The sequence below is a fragment of the Balaenoptera acutorostrata genome, chromosome 2 (genome assembly GCF_949987535.1).
Source record: "Balaenoptera acutorostrata chromosome 2, mBalAcu1.1, whole genome shotgun sequence".
Lineage (NCBI taxonomy): Eukaryota > Metazoa > Chordata > Mammalia > Artiodactyla > Balaenopteridae > Balaenoptera > Balaenoptera acutorostrata.
In genome coordinates this window covers 62,154,078-62,169,667 of record NC_080065.1, presented here as the reverse complement: position 1 = coordinate 62,169,667, position 15,590 = coordinate 62,154,078, and the positions used below count along the sequence as shown (strand labels likewise).

General features: G+C 37.8%; 3 protein-coding genes across 14 annotated transcripts in view; 2 read left to right on the top strand and 1 right to left on the bottom strand.

The window, feature by feature from the left end:
• FAM169A (family with sequence similarity 169 member A) overlaps nt 1–5,433 on the top strand; it is a 66,948-nt gene extending 61,515 nt beyond the window's left edge. For all 8 annotated transcript variants that reach the window (XM_057541435.1, XM_057541434.1, XM_057541440.1 and 5 more), the window contains one exon: nt 1,331–5,433. In XM_057541435.1, coding sequence (XP_057397418.1) covers nt 1,331–1,879 — 549 coding nt within the window. In that variant the 3' untranslated portion in view covers nt 1,880–5,433. The remainder of the gene's footprint in view (nt 1–1,330) is intronic.
• Nucleotides 5,434–6,396: 963 nt separating this feature from the next.
• On the bottom strand, nt 6,397–14,542 carry NSA2 (NSA2 ribosome biogenesis factor). Its single transcript, XM_007175915.2, has 6 exons — nt 14,394–14,542; nt 12,298–12,485; nt 12,057–12,207; nt 10,075–10,254; nt 8,068–8,260; nt 6,397–6,640 (listed from the first exon to the last, which is right to left on the bottom strand). Exons 1-6 carry the CDS (start codon nt 14,394–14,396, stop codon nt 6,573–6,575), a joined length of 783 nt encoding a protein of 260 aa, XP_007175977.2. The 5' UTR covers nt 14,397–14,542; the 3' UTR covers nt 6,397–6,572.
• Nucleotides 14,543–14,628: 86 nt separating this feature from the next.
• The window catches only part of GFM2 (GTP dependent ribosome recycling factor mitochondrial 2), a 47,607-nt gene continuing 46,645 nt past the window's right edge, over nt 14,629–15,590 (top strand). For 3 of the 5 annotated variants that reach the window (XM_007175923.2, XM_007175921.2, XM_007175919.2), the window contains exon 1: nt 14,630–14,814. The gene's annotated coding sequence lies outside the window, so the exon portion shown is untranslated. Of the gene's footprint in view, nt 14,815–15,590 lie in introns of all 5 variants that reach the window. The other 2 variants (XM_007175922.2, XM_007175920.2) reach the window with 2 other exon arrangements.

The following is a 15,590-nucleotide window of genomic DNA, read 5'->3' as shown; positions in this document are numbered from 1 at the left end:
GGGCAGTGCAGGATATATATTTTCCTCTACTTTAACATGTACCGTCCTTCAGGAAAAATAAATTTTACTACATTGGGTGTTTTAAGAAGATGCAATCAGTAATGTTTTTTAAATTCAAATCTTTGTAACTTCATTCGTCTGACTTACGGTAACAAAATGAGTTTCACTTTGTAGATTTAGGAAATGCTTAGAAAAATGGGTAAAGCATTATTTACCAAATATTTGAATACCTATTGCTTACATAGTCTGTGACCAGTACTGTCATTTTAATTTGTTTTAATTAGGGAGACAGATTAGATTAGTGGGGAAAACTTGATGGAATATTTTAAAAGAAATTTAATTATTTATTTTTATTGAAATATAGTTGATGTACAATATTATATTAGTTTCATGTGTACTACATAGTGATTTGATTTTGCATACATTATGAAATGATCACCACTGTAAGTCCAGTAACCATCTGTTCCCCATATAAAGTTATTACAATATTGTTGACCATATTCCTTATGCTATATATTACATCCCCATGGTTTATTTTGTAACTGGAAGTTTGTACCTCTTAATCCCCTACCTCTTTCAGTCCCCTCACTCCCTCCCTTCTGGCAACCACCCATTTATTCTTTTTATCTGAGTCTGTTTTCATTTTGTTTTGTTTTTTAGATTCCACATATAAATGAGATCATATGGTTTTTGTCTTTCTCTGTCTGACTTATTTCACTAAGCATAATCCCCTCTAAGTTCATCCATGTCATTGCAAATGGCAAGATTTCGTTCTTTTTTTATGGCTGAGTAATATTCCATTGTATATATATAGGTGCCACGTCAAAAAGGAAATTTAATTTCTACTTTTGAATATTCCAATTTAAGGGTAAAGAACTCTTGTATAGCATTATTTTATTAGTGTCTCACATAATTACATGAATAAAATTTTCGCTGCCCTCACCTTTCACCTAATAGTCAAACTCAGTGGGGTAGCACAGTGTCAAGTCCCAGGATTCTCGGTCTGGCTCCAGTAACACCAGGAAACTAAAAACTGAGTTGATTCATGGTTTTGAAGAATCTTGACATAAAGTTTGTGCCTTAAGTACGTTTTGAGGTAAAATCATTACTTTTATTGCATCTTTAAAGCAAGAACTTAATGAATCCAAATTATCATGTAAGACAGTTTCGAAGAAATTGAGCTGTGTTCAGAACATGTGCACATGATTAACAAAAGTAGTGAGTACTGAATTCTTTAAAATGTGGTTCAGGGTCATTGCATATTAGTGTCTGAGAATAATTTATGTAAGAACTATATTGCAAAAGTTGTTCACCGGTTTTTTGTTTTTAGACTTCACATGTAACTGACTCAGAAATGTTGCTAGATGAAGGCCCATCTGATGACAAGGGGCACGCTGAAGAGAGGCTGCCTCTAGTTTCAAGAAAGAAAGCACATTTGGGGAGTTCAGGCAATGTGGCTACTATCCCAAATGAAGAACGGTCCGACAGTGGTTTTCCAAACTCCGTGATAACTGACTTTGCTGAAGAATCGATTCCTGAAAATGTATCACCCAACACGACTGCCTCATTGGAAGACCAGGGCGAGGAGGGGGTAGCCGAGCCCCGGGAGACACCTCCAGCTCTTCCTCAGAGCTCTGTAGTAGAGGTTGAACTTGAAGATGTACCACTTTCACAGAACGCAGGGCAGAAGAACCAGTCAGAGGGGCAGTCTGAAGCATCTTCCGAGCAACTGGACCAGTGGACACAATCAACGGAGAAGACTGTGGATAGCAGCTCAGAGGAGACAGAAGTGGAAGCGCCCGTGGTCGACAGGCGGAATTTAAGAAGAAAGGCCAAAGGGCACAAAGGACCTGCGAAGAAGAAAGCCAAGCTGACCTGAATGAGGAAGAAATGCGGATGATAGATCCTCTTCTTTGTAACGTAACTGTTGTTTTTAAAATATGGCAGTTAATAAATAGCATGGGGCACAGGACAAAAACTCCAAGTTTTCAATTTGAACTTACTTATGATGCCGCTTTTCCCTCCCCTGTAGGACCTAGGATTCACCGTTCTTTTTAATTTTTCAGGCTATTTTGTGTAAATACAATTTTTTTTTATTTTTATTAACCATGTTTCGATTTTGGGAAACCAGATCATACTATATTTTCTTTAGCAGCTGGGGATATCTGACCATTAATATTTCAGAAAATATAAATTTAAAAATGTGAAAGTAGTAGGGTTTCCATCAATTGTAAGGATCACAGAAATCTTTTATACTAAGGGTTTTAATAGTAATCTTGGTGAAGGTTCTAGAAGTTTTATCTTAAATTTCAAAACTAATCACCATTTTTTAAAATGTAGGCATGCTTAAACAAAAATGTCAGTAAATTAGGATAAATGCAACTTCAGCTAAATGAGAGCACAAATTTGGAAATTTATGGTCAAAGGTTTATGAAGGTGGTATTTTGGCCTCTTAGTTCTTAGTTGTAGGTGCAATTTCTTCCTTTGACTTCAATGTCTGTGGAAAGGCACAAACAAAATCTGTTTCCAGTTCACTCTTGATAACATCTGATATTAACAGTACTGCTAGGGATTTAACTCTGGCCTGTAGGCACTCGTATAATTATTTAAAATTTCATTTGAATCTGGGGACTGTACTTTTGTCCTCACCCAGTTAACATGTATACTTTAGAAGTGTGAGAACCCTTCCTAAGGCTTCTCCTTAATCCTGCCACTGCCTTTATTCTAGAATCTTCATTATATTCCCCTCACTTTCATCCACTTCCCTAACTCATGGAGTGATTCCTGTCAAAAGATCTTTTTGCCTGCCTGCCAGCTTATGCCCTTGGCTTCCATTTTTGGTAGGTTTGGAACTGCGCCCCACAATCTTAGACCTAGATGGCAGGAATAAGCTGCCCTAGGAGCCATAGTTACAAGAGCTTAAATCAGATTGGAGGCTTCGATTGTCCCTTTTGGCTTGCTCGCTCTTGATTTGTTCTGTGCGGACAGGTTACAGTCTAGCCTGTGTGTACATTGTGGTTGCCTTTGCCTGCGCAACACAAAGGCCTTTGCCTGGGTAAACTGAAAACAAAAAACATCCTCAATTGTTTATTTTTGTATAATAATTTATTTAAAAATGAACAAAATGGTTATTCTTAGAATCCAAAGAGAATCTTAAAACAGTCCTACTCTTTGGAAGTATTATGTGTACTCAAATTTTCATGTAAGTTTGAGAATGCTTTGAGGCCATTTAGATTGTTTTTAAAACTGCTTGGTCCTTACATGAAAAAAAATGTTATGACTTTGTGTCATTATTTGAGGTGCTAAGGATTGATGTTGAAGGTTTATTCAGTCTACAGTCAGGTGATACTAAATTTTATTTTGGGATGTTGGCATTTTAGGATGATTTAAAGTTGAGGTAAAAATCTTTAGCAGACAAAATAACAAACCCTCCTTATTCGTGTAAAATTTTGAATACTTGTATCCTCTACTATTTTCTTTAATTATTGGTCAGTTAGGCCAGATTATTCCATTCTAAATGAAAATTAAGCACTGTGGCCATTTGTTTTCCCAACAAATGCTAATCACGTGAAAGAATGACTAATATTAGTGTATCTATCGAATGTTTATGCTGTTTTATACATTTTGTGAGAAATTTTTGTTAATACCACAATTAGGGAAATAAGGATTTAGTAAATTCTTAACCTTTCCATTTTTAATTTCTTAACGTAGATTTAAAAACCTAACACTTTTTTACTTGGATTCTTCATTGTTCTCTTTAAAATACTTTCTTTAAAAAGGTGTAGTTTAAGACTGAGCTCACTGACAACTCTTGATGTGTGAATATAGTTGCTGAGGTTTACAAAAGAGAAATGTTTAGTTATTCATATATGACCACTAAGGACTCGCAGTATAAATTTATACTCGTTAAACTTGTTTGGTTTAAACAGTAGGTGCATTTTAAGCAGTTTCAAAACTTTCTGTTCAGCACACAATTTTTGTCCATATTATCTCTGACAGAAAATGTTATTTTGGAGTTTATAGTTGGTAGAGGAAAAAAAGTTAGGTCACATGAAAAAAACCTAACTTTCATGTTCAGTAACAATGAGTTCTATGCTCAGTGAGTGAGTGTAGAATTTATAACAAAATTTATCCTCAATAAGGAATCTAAATAAAACTTAATCACATTACTTGTACTTTTTGCAAAAGGCATTAGAAAAACTCTGAGAATGACAGAGGACTGAAATCTGATTTCAACCAGGTAGTCTAGTTGTTAAGTGTCCAGTCACATTCTATAGTCCTTTGTGAACTTTTTTCTGTTTAGAAGTCTTATTTGTGGAGAAGGGAGTTCAGTTCAGTTTGTGTAAATACATATATATTTCCTTGTGTAAAATAAAGCAGACAGTTACTAGCAAAATTTTAGTTCTTTCAAGTTTATTCAATTGCTAGACATCACAGAAATATATTTAAGAATTTATTATAAAGTTCCTCTACAACTTTTAACAGTGAGAGGGTCTATTATGATTTTTTATAAAATCATATAGCATGACAGAATGTCAATCTTCTACTACTTAAAATGTGTCTCTACTCATGGTGTTTCCATTCAGTGCAGAAAATTATCATGGCAAGGATAAAAACTACTAGTGGTTTATGGTTCACTTTTAGCTGACCACCAGAACACCACCTAAAATGGTTTCAGTGACTTTAGAAAAATATCTTGAAGGTTTATGATTGCATCAAATTGAGCCTTTACCTGGTATCTAAATATCTGCTCTTACATTCTGATTTACCCTTAGGGATTACCTTCTAAGGTTTGGTCACACCAGCAAACTGAAACAGATTTTAATGTAAATAAAGAGTTTATACTAACATTACTCATCTGTGTAACAGTATTTTAGAAATTTCTGCCTTGTATGTCCACTAGTAGCAATACCGTGTTGGAAGTGTTAACCCAGTCTTTCATGGGGGTGATTAGTTACAAATGTTTATGCTTCTGTTTGCATACTTAGTATCAAGCTTTATTTGTACAGATAGTTTAACTTGCTATTTTTGGTTGTGAAAAATAAGCAAACCTCAGTTCTGTATCCAGTGCTTACCTTCAGTCGATTTTTTTTCTTTCACCCTCCAAAACTTGTCATTCACACATTCCCCATTTCTATTAGCGGCAAAATCATTTGTTAAAATCTAATTGTAAGGAAGGTTCTGCTTCTGTTATCCTGAAGTAATTGTATCATACTGGATAGTAATTCCCAAGGAACTAGCCTTTCTTTTCCTTAGTGTCTGTGTGTTCTAAAACTTCTACTGTGTTTATACAATTTAGAAAAGATGTTACATTATTCAGAATAGCAAGACTTACTCAAGTACTTACGTTTGTTTTCTTGGTAGTTTCTTTTTTCTAATTTTTTTTTTTTTAATTTTTAACAGTAGTAATTAAACCTATATTTTGTGATTGTTTCCTGGTCTGTGTTTTGAAATTCCTTCCCTTTTCCCTAAGTTCATTGGTGAAGATGTGTTTAGATATTGAGTTTGTTTAGACACTGATTTCGTTTAAGGCACAATTAATCACATTGGTTGTACTTTCAAGACAGACTTAAAAAAATAAACAGAATTGAAAACAATTAATGTGATTATAAATTAATATAGAGACACCCTAAAGCTCGAAGTCACAAACATAACTCAAATCACAAATGTGCTTTTGACTAAAACATGACCTTTTTAATATTATCTAAGTAACTGCAAATAAATTTCTCTTTAAGGGCATCAGTGCAGCCTTTTTCTTTTTAAAACTATTTTACCTGGAATTACTTAATTTTTACCACTCTAAAAATATAAATACACTACCCTAAGTTTAGAATACAAGAAATGCTAAAAGTATAAACATTTTGGTTGGTATTTTTTTCATGTATCTATCAATCATCTTGAGTAGAAAATACAGTTCCAAGTATATGGCATTATATATGATGAATGAGAGGGGAAAAATGTTTAAAATACTAATTAATTCCCTGACTTACTATAGGAATAAGTTAAGGATTAATTAGAGGTAAAAAGTTTTATCTAAGTTCTTTTGAACTTTATAGTGTAGTATTCCTTCTCATATACTTTATGAAGTATTTTCATTAAAATGCTGTGTTAATGCTACATTTCTTAGGATTAATAATCTACAGTGAGGAGGAGGAGACCTCAGGTAAGGTCTTAGATGTGACAAAGTTTCTTGGCCTATTCCTCACAGTTAAGTGTGCACTAACCTTTGATAAAATGTGTTTTCGACTGCACTGGCTTTTCCAATAATGACAGATCTACACTGCTTAGTACCACTTATTAATGCAGATACTGATGAAGTAGGATATTTCTATAATTGATTTTTTTAATCATGCAATTTTATGAACATCTAAACGCTAAACAGACGCAAGAGACCAATTTGTAAAACTAGGCCATTTTAATTTTTTTTTTTTTAAACAATAGAATAAATAGTTTTCTTGATGACTGCAGACATGTAAGGCTGATTGGTAGTATTCAGAAATATCAGAGTAATGGTTTCCTGATTGGTGTGTAGTCTTCAGTAATTATAAGGAGTTATTTGTATGTATCTGCTGTCAAACCAGTAAGACTGCATTTATGCATCCGTCATTTTCAGGATTGTTGGTAACCTGGGCATATTTTCCTAAGGAAAACAAAACAAAAAGGAGGGATGTTAGCTAATAAAAATTACCTTTAAATAATACATATAATCTTTGCCCAAATTATTTACAATTACCACTTTTAAGAAAGAAAAAATGGACGACAGTAGTATAAATGAGATTTTATAAAATAAATGAAATCACTCAAGACCAAGCTTGAGTTCTCCATACAATTTTTACATAAATATTGTTTTTATAAATGGTGGCTAGCTCCATTCTGTTACTATGTTATATTAACAAGCCTTTATGACCTGAGCATTGCTCCTTTTCCACACAATTCTTACTGGAAAAAGCATCAAGTATTAACTAAGTTTCAAATCAATTTAACCTATTTTAAAACCGAGGTCAAGGGACTTCCCTGGTGGTGCAGTGGTTGAGATTCGCCTACCAATGCAAGGGACACGGGTTTGAGCCCTGGTCCGGGAAGATCCCACATGCCGCAGAGCAACTAAGCCTGTGCGTCACAACTGCTGAGCCCGCGTGCCCCAACTACCGAAGCCCACGCGCCTGGAGCCCGTGCTCCGCAACAGGAGAAGCCACCACAGTGAGTAGCCCCGGCTAACCACAACTAGAGAAAGCCCGCCCGCAGCAACAAAAGACCCAAGGCAGCCCCAAACTAAATAAATAAGTAAATTTATTTTTAAAAAAACAAACAACCAAGGTCAACTAACATGAAGTATGTGCCAATGACTCACTGAGCATTCAATCAAGAAGCTATGCAGTTTCAAAGAACATTAATGTTTCAAAGAACATTAAAGTTTAGAAATATCTGGCTACTGAAAGCAGAAAACAAAGAAGATGAAGAAAAAAGAATTTAAAATTGTTGCATTGCATATTTCAGGTTTTAATTATTACTGAAATAGTGTGGCTACAATGTTTGCTGTCTGCCTCCCTTCCCCCATTTGTGGTCAATTTATTTTCTTCCAGTATTTTTCAGTTACAATTACAATTTCCCATCTGCTTGTCTCATATCTTTTTAAATAAAAAGCATCAAAAAAATATCTAGCAATGTAGTAAACCTTATGTAACTGAAACCAGTAAACTAAAGAAGAACTGCATTCATAACTCTACAGTGTTCTTCCTAAAGATTTAAATCTGATTCACATCAAGTTTAACTGCATTAAAATTTGCTCTGTACTCCCCGTGACGGGAGGGGCCGCGATAGAGAAAGGCCCGCGCACCGCGATGAAGAGCGGTCCCCGCACCGCGATGAAGAGCGGTCCCCGCACCGCGATGAAGAGTGGCCCCCGCTTGCCGCAACTGGAGAAAGCCCTCGCACGAACCGAAGACCCAACACAGCCAAAAATAAATAAATAAATAAATAAATAAATTTGCTCTGTACTTTATGTCAACTTAAAAACTTGTCTTAGGATTACAACATCAGCAGCCCCATATTCAAAATTGTACTTACCCCAAATGACCTTGCCTCCTTGTGTCACTAGGCCCAACTCGCTCACGTTCACCTCAATGACAGTACCTTTGGTAATAACACCCAAGGTTGTATATAGTGGGGATGAGGGATTCTTCTTCGCACCAAGTATTGGCAGGCAGAAGGTGGCTTTCAGTTCAGGATGTGTTACGTGGGCCTTCTTAAAACGTAATCCCTAGTAAGTCGAACACAAGAATGTTTTGAGTCGAAAATGTTAATGATGAATATTGATCCTTATTGCTTATCTTTTCCAATCGTCTCCCCACCCCCCCCCCAAAAGGACTGAATGTCTAATCTTAAGGCATCGAAGAAAATACTTAGAATTAATTCTACAGACTAAAAACCTGATAGTTATAGGAAAAGTATGTGGGGGAAAAACCCAGACACATACTTCTGAAAAGTTTTCACCATGGAATAGCTACCAAGCGTCATATTCAGATTTTCTTCTGTCCAGTTATCTATACTTACTGAGGACTTGCTGCATGCCAGGCACTATGCTAGAGCTCACAAACAGCACCATTTAAACATGATAGCCTTACAACTCTCCCTATTTTTTTTTAAACGATAAAAACAAGGATCAGCAGGTTAAATAACTTGTTCCCGGGCTAAACAGTGTGAGGATGGAATCAAACTTAAGTATCTTGATTCCAAGTCTATATACTTCAGCCACCTTCCATGATGAAAGATTGTCAGCTTTCTTTGCGTTGATGGTTAATACTGGTCAAAAAATGGAGAGAGCCCAGAGAGATCTCTGTTATAGAGACCAGATTCACCCAGTCACCTAGATACGGTCTTCTGGGGTGAAAGCACTTTAGAAGCCACAACACTTTGCAATCTCTTAAGTTTGATTTTTCCCTGTATGGGGGGAAGGGGGCAAATGACAGTAAATCAAATTCTTAGTAACAGACTCATTAGTCAAGCCTACATAACATTCAGAATGCCACATGATTAATTCACAGTAAGAAACGTATCTGCCAAACTGCAGAAAGCCTAGAACAGCTTGACTAGTATATTCTCTCCCTGTAGAACTTGTTAAGATTACCAAAATATATTTAGAAGATTATGAATATACAATCAAAACAAGGGGAGTCCATGATGGAATCCAGGGATGGGTGAACATTTTCTGTAAATAACCATATAGTGAAGCTCTTATTTTAGGCTTTGCAGGCCACATGGTCTCTGTTACAAATACTGTACTCAAACTCTGTAGAAAAAAATAGCCATAGACAATATGTAAATGAACAGGCATGGCTGTGTTCCAATAGAACTTTTTTTTTTATAGAAGCAGGCTGTTTGACAACATTTTAATTCATTAAAAATTATTCAGGTTGAGAGCTAGAGTAACACTGCCAACTTTCCCCTCTGATTCTTTGTTTTTGTAAGCAGGCTGGTATCCAGTGGGCAGATTAATTCATTCTGTTTAAAGGGGTTCTGCAGAAATATATCTTCAATTATATTTGGGGAGGTGGGGAAGAGATTGGTTTTGACCACCACTGCTGTCAACAGAAATTGAAGTCCCATTTTAATATTTTCTTTTGTCAATGACTGCATCCTAAGTATTTTCAAAAGCATTAAGATACTTCCCTTACTAAACCAGAATTAACTCTTGAAAAAACAATTGTACTCATTTTCTAACTGTTCTCAAAGACAAGTGTCAGGCACATAGTAGATCACTTGTTCAATGAGTAAAATGTGGAAAATGAAGATTCTAATATGTCATATTTAAAAGTCAAGATTCATTGACAATCTCTGTAATGAAAATTCTTTATCATCTCACATCTCCTATTAAGCTGAAGAGAAGATTCTTGACAGTAGTGGAAGAGTGCTAACCCATTCCATCAATAACTTAAAATAACAAAAATAGCCTAAAAACATCTTTCAACCTGTTCTTTTCTATCAGTTTTAGGAATTTCAGGAAACTGTCAAGTACTTTATCCAGTTTAACATAGGAACTGATACTTAAGCCACTGCACTCTAACAAGGTCTTACCATTGGCCTAATGAATCTTTCATATTTAGGTGGTTTTCGAGTAAAGCCATCTCCAACAAAGCAAACTTTAGTAACCATCCTCTTCCAGGCTTTCTTCTTTCTCTTTCCTGTTCGAATAACTTTTAATACTTCTGTTTCTCCCTGGGCACGAACTTTGGGCAGAGGGACTTCCCATTTTCCCTAAAACAGACCAGTTAAAATTCATATTGTTAGTAAAAGACAATGAGAATAAAAAGTCAAATATTTTTTAGTTGTACAAAGTAGTAGATTCACTTTTTTGTTTAACCAACAACATTTTGGCTCAATTGTTTTCTAGAGATCTGCACTGTCTCCTCACAAGCCTGAAGTTAACTGGAACTAGTTAAGTTTACTACTAAATAGTTAATAGGGTAAAACTGGAAGACTGTCTCCACCTTTTTTTGTTTTTAACATCTTTATTGGAGTATAATTGCTCTACAGTGGTGCATTAGCTTCTGCTGTATAACAAAGTGAATCAGCCATATGTATACACATATCCCCATATCCCCTCCCTCTTGCGTCTCCCTCCTTACCCCACCCCTCTAGGTGGTCACAAAGCACCAAGCTGATCTCCCTGTGCTGTGCAGCTGCTTCCCACCAGCCATCCATTCTACATTTGGTAGCGTATGTATGTCCATGCCACTCTCTCACCTCGTCCCATCCCACCACTCCCCCATCCTGTGTCCTCAAGTCCACTCTCCATGTCTGCATCTTTATTCCTGTCCTGCCCCTAGGTTCTTCAGAACCTTTTTTTTTTTTAGATTCCATATATGTGTTAGCATATGGTATTTGTTCTTGTCTTTCTGACTTACTTCACTGTGTATGACAGACTCTAGGTCCATCCACCTCACTACAAATAACTCAATTTTGTTTCTTTTTATGGCTGAGTAATATTCCATTGTATATATATGCCACATCTACTTTATCCATTCATCGGTCGATGGACACTTAGGTTGCTTCCGTGCCCTGGCTACTATAAACTGTCTCCACCTCTTAACATATCTTTATATTTCTACCTTGAATGGATTTTTAGATTACATTTACTAGTAAGACAAAATCATCACCCCATATTTTGTACCTCCCTAGAATGCAAATTCTATGAAAAAATGGAAGCAGTGCAAGGCAGTAGAAAGAATTCTGGACCTATCACTAAGTGCATAGGTTCTAGAAGAAACTCTACCATTTCACAGATAAGCGCCTGTGAAGAGTGATTTACAACCTCCTAGATTCAAGTCTCTTCATCTGTAAAATGAAGAGGGGTTAAGTAGATAATCTCTAAAGTTTCTTTTGGTGCTAAAGTTCTACCATTCTAATTTTGATACTTACATACCAAAAAATAAGCAATAAGATTTTACAAATCCAATCTGGAGACTAAGTTCTTTAAATGCAGATACCGCATATTCTGCTGATGCCTAGATTTCTGTCAGTCTATCCACAGGTGTTTAAAAATAGTATCTATGTCTTTTTCTCTGCTTTTAGCAGAATTTAACCTAACGACACCAAGTGCCACCCAGAAGTATTTATTTTTTTTAGTTGCTCAATTTTTATCTAAGTCAAATCACTTAGGATGCTTTCCACTATTCTACTTTTTAACCAGTTTTGGCACTGCAGGGCAGCAAAAACAAGAAGCAGTTGTATCCTTCTCCACAATAGCACAACATTAGGAGTTGTCAAGTATAAGAAGCTGTTTTAAATAATTTTTTAAAACTAAAGACACATGGCATTCTAAAAAAAATTTTAAATCCTGTTGAATGTTCTCATGGTGAGAAAGCACATTTTTTTATTACTTAAACATTTTATATAAAATGAAATTTACAAAGACTTCAACATCTAAATAATGGAAATAGTTGGACTTCATTTTTCCATTTAACTGAAGAAACAAAACTAAGAACCTCAAATATGTATTTAAGTAATTCTCCTGAACAACGGCAACAAAAATAAAGACTTCAATTTTTATTGCTTACCGCTTTCTCTTTTCGTTTTTGTTTGATCATATTGGAAAGTACTTTAGCTCGAGACTGTCCCTCTCTGTCCAGTAGATATGCAGGTACTGCTCCTTGTGGAGTCTTTTCATCATTCTTCTGTTTGGTGTTTCTTTTTTCATGCATCTTAATACTACCAAGAATGAAAAAGATTCAGGATTATTGGTTTTAATAATTATTACTCAAAAGACTAACTTGATACAACAAATAAATGATCACTTACGTCTTTTTCATTTGTATTTTCTCAGCATGGCGCTGTTTATGGTAGAGCTTAGCTTTCAGACCAATCATTTTTTTTGCCTTCTTTGAACGTTCATGAGCCTCTCGACCTTCCTTCTTTCTCTTTTTCTCATGGTAATCCAAACGATATCCATAGCGCTTACGGTGTAACTCGATATATTCATTTTGTGGCTATAACGTTGCAAAAAGTGTTACTTTAATTTTAAAAAAATCACTGACAGAATTATTCTAAAATACTTTCTTTTGAGTAGCATATAAAGTATAGAAGGTCCTAGGTCATCCACTGCTCACTTGATTAAATAACTCTTGCACTATTAAGCCTAGTCACATGATGTAAGTTAAATAAATTTTGATCCTGAATGATATGAGGCATCCGGATTTACATCTGTAATAAACTCAGTGAAAGTTACTGTTCATTGAAGAGAACTGTCCAAAATCCACTGGACCACAAAAGGGACGATCTGATTCTAGGATCTCTCTCTTCTGAACATCGATAATCTGGTTTTTCAATATCATCATCATACTTTTTTAAAATTTAACATTTTACTCAGTTTTATTGAAGTATAATTTACATACATACAATGAAATGTGCCCTTCTTAAGTGTAGATATAGAGTTGTAAGTTTTTTGTTTTTTTTTAAAATTTATTTATTTATTTTTATATTTATGGCTGTGTTGGGTCTTCGTTTCTGTGCGAGGGCTTTCTCCAGTTGCGGAGAGTGGGGGCCACTCTTCATCACGGTGCGCGGGCCTCTCACTATCGCGGCCTCTCTTGTTGCGGAGCACAAGCTCCAGACGCGCAGGCTCAGTAGTTGTGGCTCACGGGCCCAGCCGCTCTGCGGCATGTGGGATCTTCCCAGACCAGGGCTCGAACCTGTGTCCCCTGCATTGGCAGGCAGATTCTCAACCACTGCGCCACCAGGGAAGCCCGAGTTGTAAGTTTTGACAAGCTACACAGCTCTGTAACCACCACAATCAAAATTGAGAATATTTCCAACACCCCAGAAAGTTCCCCTTTGAAGTCAATCCTCTTTTTCCATCTCCAATCTGATATCTATTGTTCTAGTTTTGCCTTTCCCAGAATGAAATGTAAATGGAATCTACAGTATGTAGCCTTTTGCATCTAGCTTCTTTCACTTAGCATAAAGCTTTTGAGATTCTCTTATGTTGTTGCACGTATCCATACTTCATTTCTTTTGACAAGTAGTCATTTTATGGATATACCACCGTTTATTCATTTACCAGTTGATGGATATTTGGGTTGTTTCCAGTTCTTAGTGAATAAACATTTGCATATAAGTCTTTGTGTGGACATATGCCAAACTGTTTTCAAGGTGGCTGTACTATTTTGCGTTTCATGAGCAATGTATGGGATCCCCTTTTGCTTTTTAAGTGCCTGTTTTATACGCCAATATTGTTTTATTTTAAACACGCGGCCCCAGTCTATTTGTACTTTAAGACTACAAAAATAAAACAACGGTGTAAAGCCAACTCCAGCACGGAGAATAACGCTATGTAACAATCAACAAGATACTAGGTGTCGTGTGGTGTTTTCAACTGCTATCACATACACCTGGCAGCAACCATGAAAAAGGTATGTGGAATGCCACTTTGCAGAGAAACAGAGATTAGACATGTAGTAGAAAGACAAAGGGTCTGGCAGACAGATCTGGGCTATAAGCCCGGCTCTGCAATTCATTAGCTGCTTGGCCGGTGGCAGGGCATACCTTCGGTTTCCTCGGCAGAGATGAGGACTGATGCGGGATTAAAGCCTACGGTATAGAGTTATCACTAGGCTCTGGCACTGATGGTCACACAACTTTGGACGAAGCCAGGAATTTAACAGAGTGAAACCTGTCTGGCTCCAAAAGCCTGTGCTCGGGCAAATACCCCACTCTATGGCCCGAGACTGAAGTTGTTTTCACTCCTCGGAGCGCACCCCACGGAGTCCACTCTCATTCCCTTAACTGCACCTCACTTCCGCCTACCACCCCTCACCGCTAGCCCCAGCGCTCCTGGGCCCCCAGGCCCCGCCACCTCTGACGCCCTAAGTCGCGAGCTCCCGAGGCGACCTCCTCACCATGGTGACTGCCGCCGAGCCAGCGGGTGCAGCCGCCGGAGCGCGAAGAAGCTCTCAATTTTCTGGTCTTAGAGACCCACGAGCCGACTCCGCGCCGCCCGCGACAGGAAAGGGACGCTTGTAACTCGACCGACTCCAGAGAAAGCGCCACACAGCCGTTCCGAGCCTCCGTTCTCCACTTTCAGCTCGAAGGACAGAAGTTGCTGGCCGGCTGCTTTTGAGTGGGGCACCGCCGGAAGTGGTGAAAAGAGGCGCCGCCGGAGGCGGAGAGAAGAAGATGTAAGTTCCGCTCATGGGTAGGGCGTTCTCGGAGGTAGGGCGTCGCGACGTGAGGCCTTTGCACCGTAGGGTGCAGCCCGCACATCGGCTCTCACCAGCCCGGCGGGAAAAAGCCGGCCCCCGGAATGCGACCAAGTGCCAGGTGGGTACGGGGCCGCGCCGTGTGACTCCCGCGTGCCTAGGCCCAAGATGGCCACTGGCGACCTTCCAGGATGCTACAGCCAGGCAAGCACGAGGACTGCAGGGCGTCCCGGCCCCTCACCTCGGTGTCCGCCCACGTGTGGGCCTTTCTGTCTCGCCTTTGGCGAGAGCGACGGGTCTTGGTTCCTGTCACCGTGTGTAATGTGTGCACGATTGAGAAGGATGCAGAGGAATGAAAACTTACTGTAGAGGAAAGTAAATTACTGGGCCTTAACACCTGTCAGAAAAGAAAGACAGCGTCCTGTATTTCCGGACTAATTTCTGAAATTCCTGAGGCCTTTTGGTGCCCAGGACGGTGCCGAGTGGATTTGGACCATCTAGTGGTCCTCTAGTGGTACCGAGGAAAGCTGTTGGTTTTACGTTTTACTGTACGGTCGTTGAAGTTCCCTTAATTACCCTCACGGTCTGGAACGTCATTGTTATTGTCGCCCTAAGTCTTAGAGCTTGGATTTGAGGCAGTTTTTTTTTAAGGCTTCATCTTCTAATGTGACTTATTTCCTTTAAAACCCGAACTAATTCTAACTAGCATTTGTATATTTTCAAGTACAGTAAATTATGTAATCTCTCTTCCTGGGATACACTTCCCCCTGGTATTGCCTTCCTCACCTGATTCAGGTCACTGTTTTATTGAGACCTTCCATGAGCTCCTTTTTATAGTTACTACTGCCCCAGTTCCCCTTTCCTGCTTAATTCTTCTCTGTAGCACCTATCACCATA

Excerpts from the sequence above, each read along its gene's own strand:
- NSA2 (XM_007175915.2), bottom strand. Across the intron at positions 12,208-12,297 it reads AAAATACAAATGAAAAAGAC|TATTAAGATGCATGAAAAAA; the intron begins GTAAGTGATCAT and ends CATTCTTGGTAG. Across the intron at positions 6,641-8,067 it reads AGGAGGCAAGGTCATTTGGG|GAAAATATGCCCAGGTTACC; the intron begins GTAAGTACAATT and ends TGTTTTCCTTAG.